The following is an 11,329-nucleotide window of genomic DNA, read 5'->3' as shown; positions in this document are numbered from 1 at the left end:
TTGTCACGTAGGCAAAATACTGACATGGCAACGTAATTAATGAAGAAAGAGAGCAAAAATCATAGAAATGGTTTCTTCATGAAGAAATCAGGTCTACTCTTGACCCAATGCACCAAGAAACCATGAAATCGCCATTGGGGAGAAACCGCCAGTTTCTAGGGAGCTCGTGTCGCACTCCCATTGGAGGAAAAGATAGAGTTGGGAGAGAGAAAGAAAAAATAGTTATTACTCATAGAAACCATGGGTTAGAAAGCATTACTTTTTTGGTACGATATCCTATATTATAGAAATTACTAGTTTTTTTCATTGGGACTGCCCTTATAGATCTAGTCAAACATTAAAATTTTTGATAAGCTATATAATTCGTCATTTTCTAGACAGAGACATTATGATATTATATATAGTAAATTCAACGAGGGACCAGTCATTTTCTGGTTGTTCGCCCGCCACCCACCAGTCCACACCAGGAGCAAAATCAGCAAGCGGCTGGTCTGGTCCCACCACATTCTCCTCTCCCTCTCGGATGCCAGCCTATCGCTAGCCGCTGACTGACACCCGGGCCTGAAGCTTGCTTCAGCGAATAATGAGATGAGTAGATTGGAAACAGATGCAGAAAATGAGATAAAACTGGCCAGAAAATTCCCTTTCTTCGGCTGTCTCCTCCCTCCGGCGTGAGGTGGCGCCATCGCGAACTTGTGGGTTGCTCTTGTTCCTTGTTCAGCTGTTCGCCTTCACCCGCCGTTATATAAGTTCGGCCGGGAGGATCATTCCGAAAAGTCCACACCTCCCCACGCCAGTCTGTGCGGTGCGGGTGCCCCCACCCCCTCCGGGCCTCCCCCGTCGTCTCCCTCCGCTTCGGCATTTAGCGCTCCCGCGAGAGATCGAGGACGAACCGGAGACAGGATGGCCCCCGGCGGGCGCCGGAGCGGGTTTGCCACGTTCGCCGCTGCGGCGATCGCTCTGATGCAGGTGAGCCCCCAGCTCGTGATTCTCGACGGGTACTGTACTGGCGTGGGTGTCGTTGGGTTCCGCCGCCGCCGCCGCCGTGGCCGCGGCCGCTCCGAAGGGTCGCGGTTTTTTGGGATGAGGTTTTGGTCGTGCTTGGGGTCTCGAGCCTGCATAACCGTCTCTTGGGACTTGAGTTGCTACTATTTTTTGCATGGTTGCATGAGGTAGATGCAATTTTGGTTGGAGCGGTTCGTACCTGCAATTTTAGTAATTGGCGCAGAGTACCCGGTTTTGGATTTTACCAGTGCATTTTGGCTTTTCTGAGTTTCCATATAGGGTTGAGACATCCGAACTTGGAAGAATATCTGAGATTGGAATGCCTTTTACACGTCTTAGCCTGAACAATTTTTACTACCAGTAACTGACATGTTTTCTCGGTTTCGGGGATCGATATCGTGTGGTTTTGCCTCATTGGTGTTGGTTTTTTTTTCCCTCGGTTGGGTCACCAACTTAGTTCGATTTTAGTTGAACCCGAGGGAGTTTAGTTCGGCATAGTTTAGTTATTTTTTTGTTTCACTGTTGGGTTATACAGTAAGCTATGCTTGCCTCTTTGGTCATAACTTTCCGTTTTTATATTTTTGCTTTGAAAAATGCATGCTATCACTATATATATAACTTACGGGTTTGTTGTAATGTTTTTCTGAATTTCCCCATTTATCACATTTTGATTTGAAGGGTATCTGCTCCTTTAAAGTTGGATGGTCAACTTTGATTCTTTGTTATAAGATGTAATGTAGTTTGTTGCTGCAGTAGTCCTTGTACACGATTGGAACTTCGACACGACTCTATTTGCAATTCGTGTCGTGATGTTCCTTAGTTGAACTCTCTTTTGCAGGCTTCACATGGAACTTCCATTGTATAATTATAATCTGTTTCCACATGTTTTTCCGCATTTTGACCTGGAGAATTGATTACATTCATGTGCCCAATAAGCCAACAACTGTATTCCAATTTCAAGCTATTCAGAAGTTGCTAGGTTACAGTTTCTGCTGACTCGGTGATGTCTGCATTAACCTTTTATAAAAGTGATTTCTAGACTATATTTCTGAATTCTGTGGATTAAATCACTACTGCCCCCTGAGGATTTGAAACCATAACAGTATCACCCAATCACCTCTGTATTTTCCTGCAAACACTGCTAGCAGTTCCTATTTATTTACAGGGGTGACAGAGAGACGAGTATGCAGTTAATAGGGGTAAACTATGTTGATAGCTAAGATATCACTTCTTTACTTTTTCTGTTATGTGTGTATATGGAGCGAAAGCAATATTTAATCTGGATCATGTATAGTGTGTAAGCAGGCTATCATATAGATAAAAGTACATTGTACAAGCATGTTGATATGGTTGTACTTCACTGCGATTCGGATGGTCTAAATAACATGCAACTCTTTTTTACTATGGCGCAGATCAGTTCTCTAGTGTTTCCGATCAGCGCACAGCAATCCAATGGCTCAAGGTAATTTGTCAGAGTGACCTGTGTTTTACTGAGTGTAGCTAGAAAGTCTAATATATGCTCGATTGCTTCTAGAATATGCTACTGTATTTTACTATTTTACATTTAAACATGGTGTTTCATATTCCTGGAGGCTGGAGCCCTTGGTGATCATCTATCTTACCATTTTGCTTTTGTAGGGTTGTACCAGCAGAAGGTTACTGTTCCATGTACGGCATTTGTGCGCAACGAAGTGATGGGAAGGTCTTAAACTGTGCGAATGCAACTAAAGCTGTTAAGGTGACAATATGATCCTTGGACCTTGATTTGAATATAACATAGTTGGAGAAACCCTATATCTTTGCAAAAAAATATTTATGATTATTCAAATGTGGCCTGTTTATCAAGTGTTGTTATTGCTTTTCCAGCCAGACACTTTGTTTTCTTCAAGGATCCAAAGTTTGTGCCCAACAATCACTGGCGATGTCTGTTGTACTGTAGATCAGTTTGACACATTACACCAACAAGTCCAACAGGTAAATGTGCTGATTGCTGAAGAAAGTACATGGACCATGCACTTTAATAAGCAAATCAATGTGGTAATATCATTTCTGTTTGATATAGATCAAATGATCAATCAGGAAAGTCATGTTAATGAGTGCTTAACATTCACCAATCACAGTTAATCTTCAGTAAAGTTGTCTTTGCAGTGTATGAATATTTTTTTTTCAAGAAGAAATGTTTGGTGAATTTGTGACCAGCGGTAGAGTCTTACCGCCTGTTTGGTGCAAGCGGTAGAGTCTTACCGCCTGTGACCGGAAGGTCCCGGGTTCGAGTCGCGGTCTCCTCGCATTGCACAGGCGAGGGTAAGGCTTGCCATTGACACCCTTCCCCAGACCCCGCACAGAGCGGGAGCTCTCTGCACTGGGTACGCCCTTTTTTCAAGAAGAAATGTTTGGTGAATTTGTGACCAGCTAACCTGAACTGCTGAATATTTTTTTAGTGACAAGTTACCTTTGTTTTACACGAGGTTCATGTTTGCTTCATAGGTCATCCCTCCACTCCATTCGTGCTAATGCATACTTCTATCTACCAGCATGTAGAGCCTCTGTCAACAAATACACTTGCCTAATTGTTGATTATTTGTTTGTTGCTGGTCTTTTTCATGACATTCTTACTGTATTTCCTAATAGGCAGTGCTGCAGCCAATTGGTTGCATTTTCAGTACATTATTATCAATTAAATTAAATGTGAATTGGTGACTATTCTCTGTACACTCACAAGCCTTTTTCTCTACAGGTTCTATTATGAAATTTGAATACATTCATAAGAAGTTTCTCTTAGTCAAATGTCTTGATTATTTTTTGCACGCCAAGTGATCTAGTGGCTCCTTGGTTTCTACTAGATCTATGTTCAATATAAAACTTCACTCCATGGTCTTTAAATGTTAACATTTTGCAGGCTGTTCCATTTCTTGTTGGATGCCCAGCATGCTTGAGGAATTTCTTGAATCTCTTCTGTGAGATGTCTTGTTCTCCAAACCAAAGCCTCTTCATTAATGTGACTTCAGTAAAGCAGGTCTTTCTTTTCTTAATTCATCTACTTCGCCACCATAAAATTTTCCTATGAGATTCTACCAGCCCCATTTCATTTGGTTTTGTGCAACCATTTATTTGCTTAAACTGTTAGCTCACTATGAAAAGACATTTGTAAATACTTTGTATGTTCAACCTTTACAGGTGCACTTTTGTCTCTTTTTTTTTTGCAGATTAATAGCACTATGACTGTCGATGGCTTAGATTACTATGTAACTACTAACTATGGTGAAGAGCTATATAACTCATGCAAGGATGTTAAGTTTGGCACTCTGAACACCCGTGCAATGGATTTTATTGGTGCTGGTGCTAAAACTTACAAAGGTAAAATGGAAACCCTTTTCTGCTGCTGGGTGTCAAGTTTAAATGGCAACTATGATTCCTGCACCCCATCTTGATGTGCATCCAAATTCATGTTTCCAGCTGATGTTATTAAGCCTTTTAGTGCCAGACTGGATATTAGACTATGTAATTTTGAATGCATTGGTTACTTTGTCTCATTCTAATACGTTTGACTGACTTGTATAATTCTTGGCATCTAAAGATTGGCTGGCATTTATTGGGCGACAAGCAAACCCTAATGAGCCAGGGTCACCTTATTTGATAACATTTCGATCGGATTTTAGTGATTCATCTGGTGTGAAGCCTCTAAATTCTACAATTTATTCTTGCGGCGACCCTTCTCTGGGTTGTTCATGTGGTGATTGCCCTTCTTCTTCTGTATGCACGGGATCCTTGCTGCCTCAGCTGAATACAGAAACCTCCTGTTCAGTTAAAATGGGATCTTTAAAGGTAGGCGATATCTTGTTACCTTATATGCATGATGAAATCATAGAAGGATCGGGTCTAGTATACTAAGCTCTATATTTATCCTAACAATCTAGAGATGCCTAATAATAAATGCATTAGAAAATGGCACAGATCATGTGTTGTCATAGGCGAACATCCTATTAGATTTGGATGAACTATTCTCCATGCATGTGCTCATATGCTTGGATCATGTACTTATTGGATATACAACTAAATTTAACTGTGAAAAACAAATGTCTTCATTAGATCTTGAAGTGTGTATCGCCTAAGGTGCTAAAAAACTTTCCCAACATCTAAATTAAAACATTAACTTTCTGTTGAGATTCTATGGGTTCAAAATTTTGTCCACTATTTAGCAATCTTTTGGATGTTTTCTTAACTGTGTGGTGTGTCCCTTAACTTATATTCCTTTCTATATCTACAGGCCAAATGCTTGGACTTCTCACTAGTGGTTATTTACCTTGCGTTACTATGCGCTTTTCTGCTATGGGGTTTGTTACACAGAACACGAAGAAGAACTGCTTTCGGGCAAACAAAACCATTTTGGAATTCAGATAATAAGTTGGACTCGAACAAAAATGGCAAGAGCCCTCATAACTCGGTTCAGGTCCTTTTCTGCCAAATCGTTTTTCATGGCCAGAGCTTGCTGCTAACTAGAATATTTATTTGTCGGAGTATTTATGCGATTGTCTTGAGTATTCATGTATTTTTTTAGTTCCTTCTAGCATGTTTCTCTAGTCTTTTTTTTATAGAAAAATGCTGGCATGATTATAATAGCTTATTTCATTACATAGCACTTGAGTTCTTACTTCTCCCAAGTTCATTGTTTTCTTTTTGGTGAATTTATCTTGGTATCAGGTGCCTGAAGCTGCATCCTCTACTGTCAAACCATCCAATCCTTCTATTGTTCAAACTTACATGTCAATTTTCTTTAGGTTAGTTTCGTTCTTCAATTGTATCCATACAATTAATATTTCAAGTGCTTAAACGCTATCTTAATTTTTTTAAAGTTTATTGCAGGAAGCATGGAATTTTTGTTGCTAGACACCCTCTCCTTGTGTTATGTGTGTCATTGCTTGTCCCTGTCCTCTTATGCATTGGTCTCTTTCGCTTCAAGGTTGAAACCCGACCAGAAAAGGTACTTAATTTATTGCAATCATTAATTTTCGACATTGTTGTCTTCTCATAGTAAGACCTACCTTTGGTAAAATACTCAGAATCCAAAGTTGAGATCTGTAATTAAATTTGTGTTTTTGTATTTGATATTTATTATTACTTGGTCCATTCGGTGCAAGTACTACACATTTCTTCTGATGGTTACTACTCATAAATTAGCATCCTGTAACTTTGGAGCATGAAAAATGAAAGTAACAGACATCACAAGTGATTTCTAATTTTCTATGTATGTTTAGAATGATCGCTTCACTCTGTTATTTATAAGACCAGATGTACATTTTTTTTAATTAATAAAAAAAAGATGTACATTTTTAAAAATAAAATGGAAGCCACATTTCCTCTTTCTATGCAACAGTGAATATTTTTCTGATACCATTGTATCCTTATGTTAGATATGCTCTCTAAATGGCTATGATCCTTTTTCATATACCGAAACTTCAATAATGTTCCACTCTCTCTATAATTATCACTTTTCCATTTCTTGGAGCCTGGAGTATTTGGAAACACTGCAAACGGTGTGTTTTGACGGGATCTCTTCTAGCCTTTCTGGAGTATTATTACTTGCTAGGGAGGAGCTCTATGACTGGAGTTGGGCAGGGGCTAGAGGCATTTCCTTCCTCCTTGCCCTTGTGCTTAATACCATAACTCTAATGTTGATCTAATGTGTGAGCATACACAGAAATAAATATAATTTTATTAACTATATCCATGACCCGCAAAATGAATTGGCATAATTCAGAACTGAAGACTTCATATGCAAATTATCAATCAGTTGTAAATACATCAACAACACTTCCTGTTTATTTGATCAAGAAGTTATGAATACATTTTCTTTTCGAAAAACTTGTGATTTTAATTCCTTCTCTTTTGTCAGCTTTGGGTTAGCCCTGGAAGTCAAGCTGCTGATGAGAAGAATTATTTTGACAGCCATCTCGCACCATTTTATAGGATCGAGCAGGTCTTTTCAACTCTTGTAACCTCATTTATGTCCAATGACAATAACATTTCTTACAAATTGTATTAGCTGAATTCTTGTCTATAGAATAGTTCTTCTTTTCCTGTGATTAGGGGCGGGCGTTCGGTTTTAACCGAATTATCGGGTCCGAATATTTTGACATCCTATCTGTGGATTTATTTTTCCTGTTTTCCATTTGGAAATAAATGTTCTAAACAGTGAATTCTGTCGTTAATTGTTGTTACTGCAGCTTGTGTTGGCCACTTCTGCATCTGGTGGGTCCGAAGCTCCTTCAATAGTAAATGACAACAATATGAAATTACTTTTTGAGATTCAAAAAAAGGTAGGAAACTCACATAGTAACTTGAATTTTGGGACTGCATTTGCCGTATGGTTCTCATGTTTCTTCTAATTGTAAAGGTTGATGATCTACGTGTAAATTATTCTGGGTCTACAGTAGCCCTTGCTGACATTTGCTTAAAGCCACTCAGTACAGACTGTGCTACTCAAAGTGTCTTGCAGGTGATGATCCTATAGTGTCTACTGTCTAGTTTCTGTGTTGAAACCAACTTGGTTTCTCAAGAATATACAAATTTTATACCCCTGTTTTGTGTTTAATATGGTTTCTTCAAAACACTATAAAAGTGATAGTTTCAATGCTCAATGCTGCAGTATTTCCAGCTGGATCCTAAAAAGTTTGATGATTCTGGAATAGACCATGCTAAGTTTTGTTTTCAGGTGAATCTCTGCTTCAAAGTATCTCATCAGTACATGTTTTTATGACAGTTCGAGTAGCAACTTCAACGACATTAGAGATTGAATTATGACTTTGATTGTTCTACTTATTGGAACATGGATTCTGTAATTTTTCTCATCGTTTTGCCTGGTGCTTAAGTTGTTGTATTGGCAAAGGCATGTGGGGTACAAGACATTCAATACTATCAGGATACTTATTAGGTTTTCGAGCTGGTTGTAATGGTGGTGCCTAAGTACTTATCTTGTATTTTGCAGCATTACACTTCTGAAGAGACATGTTTGAGCACTTTTCAGTCACCCATTGATCCAAGTACAATTTTAGGTGGCTTTCCAGGAAGCAATTTTACCGAGGTAATATTTTATTACACCTTTGTACTAATATAAACATATTACATCTTCTGATAGCCCACTCCTTATCAACTTGATGTTGCTGGGCAGGCTTCGGCATTTGTAATAACTTATCCTGTGAACAACAAGGTTGTAACAACAGGAAAAGAGAACGGGAAGGCCATGGCTTGGGAAAGGGCATTTATTAATCTTGTTAAGGTTGGCCATGCTAATTCAGTTTCTCTTGTTATTGCATTTGCTCAGCAAGTGGCTCTACCTTTGATTGAAGTCTACTCTAATTGATACCTGTTCTATACAAGTCAATGCTTCTGTATCTATTCTTGAAGCCTCTAATCGATACCTGTTCTATACCTTTCAGTACTTCCCAGTGCACTCACGTAAAGAATAAACATTGTCCGTGTGCTAGTCAACTATTGAAAGTTCTATGTTCCTTTCAAACACACCATAAAGAACATTTTAGTACACATGGTCCTATTATGTCCTCATAAGATACAACAGTGTGAAAAACTTGGATAAGGCGATCTAAGTGTATTCAACTTTATATCTTGTTATAGCTTGCCAACCCAGCTCTCATATTCCAGCTCCATTTGGTTGAAGCTTGTAATATTTGGGTGGGCTATTTGAGGATATGCCATCCCTCAAGAGTTAGAGTATGTCATTCCTTGCCTTACTTACATGTGGTTCCTGGTCCACGTGTCATTGAGATATCGGGTAACATTTCCTGAAATTCTACTTACATGGCATATCCTCAAATTACAGTAGTAAATACTTGACTGCTAATGTCATTTGTATGCACAATGATTTTAGCTCAAAGCATCTATAACCTTTAGTGTGTTGTATCTTCTGATTTATCCAGTGAAGTTACTTATTCTTTGTTTTTAATATTTTGCTTTAAATATTACGTACTATGAGCTAGAAGGCAAATATTTTTTCAGGAGGAAATACGTCCGATGGTATTAGCACAGAACCTGACATTGTCCTTTTCGTCCGAGAGCTCTATCCAAGATGAATTAAATAGAGAAAGTACAGCTGATGCAATTACAATAGTGGTAAATATCTTTTATATGCAAAACTCCTAAAGTCCTTAATATTGATGAATAAATGTATTCTTATTTGTTTCTTTTAATTGAAATCAGATTAGCTATATTGTGATGTTTGCATATATATCATTTACACTTGGAGACCGTCCTTCTCGTTGGCTGTTACTATTTGTTTCATCAAAGGTATGAATGAAATAAAATGACCGCTCAGCTCTTTGCCATGCTTTTGGGTATACTTTTCCTCATGCTTGTCCTTGTAACAGTAATATAGAACTGTACACAATGGAGATCTATTCTCATTTAGATGTGCTGTTGACCTTACAGCTAGTATCTAAATTCTTGATACAGTGCTTATATTTTATTTATGTGCCTAATACAAATGAACAGAACATACTTTATGTGGTTTTGTGCTCGATTTGAAATAATTGTATATAAGTGAAAAGTATCATATGTGAACCCGTACAATTTTGTGCTTTAGATTGAGTAGACTATTTTGCAAATTTACCAGAAATACAATACATTTTACAAACAACATATTTTCCTCAAACAACAAACAACCACCTTTGCTACTCTGTAAAACTGCATGTAACCATGGCAAACAGTTATCCTTTTAATTAATTTCACAAAAAAGAACAACCGAAATTTTCTGTCAGGAGGCAATCTGCTTTTTTTTTGGAACAAAGGAGGCAATCTGCTTTTAAATTTCTTAAATAATAGTTCAATCTCTGAGTATCTGACAAACAAATTGGCTCTTCAAAAAGACACTCAGAGCCGATTTGTTTGTCAGATACTGATTTACTTAACAATGCAAAACATGTCTTTCACTTGGTACATTTGGTCATGACAAACATTTTGACGATTTATTTCAGGTACTGCTTGGTTTGTCTGGTGTTGTTCTGGTGATGCTTTCAGTTTTAGGATCAATGGGATTCTTTAGTGCTATTGGAGTGAAGTCCACCCTTATTATTATGGAAGTGATTCCTTTTCTTGTGCTGGCTGTAAGTCTTCTGTACAGTACTTACTGATTTTTTTTCTTAACTTATATGATGTTCTTTCCCTTTGTTTCTTTGATTTTCTGTTAACAAAAAACTATTTATTCTTACACCTGAGTTACACTATAGCACTTTTATGTACAATGTTGAATTTTTTTTGCTAAAATGTTTGTTCACCATGAGCTACCTCTGCTTAAAATTGGAATCCCATGAAGTATGAACTATGTAAGATATTGGTTGATACTGTATGCTCAAGGAACGTGTCTTCAAGAATTGTTTCTGAGCCAGAACAATGTTTGTGTCCGATTTTACCTCTTATGTTGGCCCTGTAGATCTTTATGTTTGTAATCCTCCCCTTGCTCATGTAACCATGGCAAAGAGTATTGCCCACCGTTGTGGATGCATTTGTAGGCAAAGCCTATGCACGCCGCAAGAAGAAATCTGCATCCGCTAGTGGCTGAGGTTGATTAGTTATCTTGCATGCAAGAAGAGAAGTCTTCGCCCACTAGTGGCTGAGGTTGATTAGTTATCTTGCATGCAAGAAGGCGGCGGAGGTTGATTAGTTATCTTGGCGTTCTAGTGCATTGTAGATTCTTATCCAAGACTTGTATCATTTGATGATGCCATGTGAATCGCTAGAAACATGTGAAGTGTATGGCTAACCCAATAACGAAAGTTTCGCAAGGGGACTGGAGCAGGCTACCATGAGACAAAATCTTCTTTCTAAAGAGATTCGATTCGGAACTCTTATATGTCCAAGGTCAATATGGAATTCTTTCAGAGGGTTTCCCTTATTTTGTCCGTGTCAGCAAACAATTCGGTATACCTCGACTTTTTCAGAACAGGTTCGAGTCGAATAGCAATGATTCGACGGCGTCCACTAGTGGCTGAGGTTGATTAGTTTAGTTTAAGTCTGTCGAGTGTTCGGGTATGTTACTAAAGTTAGCTTCTGTTAGTCAAGTTAGGGAGTTTGTTAGTGTGCTCAGCCAAGTGGAGTTTGTTAGTGTGCTCTGCCGGCCTTATAACTAATGGCCGGCTAAACCTTTGGGAATAAGCAGGAATTGAATCATCCGTTCAGAGCCTCCAAGGGAGCGCGAGCAGGCTTCATTCCCTGCCACTGTTACTCTTCTTAGCAGATTAATAAAGCCAATTCCACAGCCATATCACAATCATATTTTATCCATATTGCTGTTGTGACTACATTATGCCTATTT

General features: G+C 38.5%; 1 protein-coding gene across 1 annotated transcript; it reads left to right on the top strand.

The window, feature by feature from the left end:
- Positions 1-631: 631 nt before the first annotated feature.
- On the top strand, positions 632-11,282 carry LOC136491286 (uncharacterized). Its single transcript, XM_066487548.1, has 19 exons — positions 632-969; positions 2,418-2,467; positions 2,644-2,743; positions 2,872-2,979; positions 3,905-4,021; positions 4,212-4,362; positions 4,583-4,830; positions 5,273-5,455; positions 5,707-5,783; positions 5,869-5,986; positions 6,899-6,982; positions 7,230-7,322; positions 7,400-7,501; positions 7,652-7,717; positions 7,991-8,086; positions 8,174-8,281; positions 9,019-9,132; positions 9,220-9,306; positions 9,993-11,282. Exons 1-19 carry the CDS (start codon positions 904-906, stop codon positions 10,146-10,148), a joined length of 2,124 nt encoding a protein of 707 aa, XP_066343645.1. The 5' UTR covers positions 632-903; the 3' UTR covers positions 10,149-11,282.
- Positions 11,283-11,329: the final 47 nt, after the last annotated feature.

Source organism: Miscanthus floridulus, chromosome 11, assembly GCF_019320115.1.
Source record: "Miscanthus floridulus cultivar M001 chromosome 11, ASM1932011v1, whole genome shotgun sequence".
Taxonomy (NCBI): Eukaryota; Viridiplantae; Streptophyta; class Magnoliopsida; order Poales; family Poaceae; genus Miscanthus; species Miscanthus floridulus.
The sequence above is the reverse complement of the archived record's forward strand: the minus strand, read 5'-3'. Positions and strand labels throughout refer to the sequence as shown.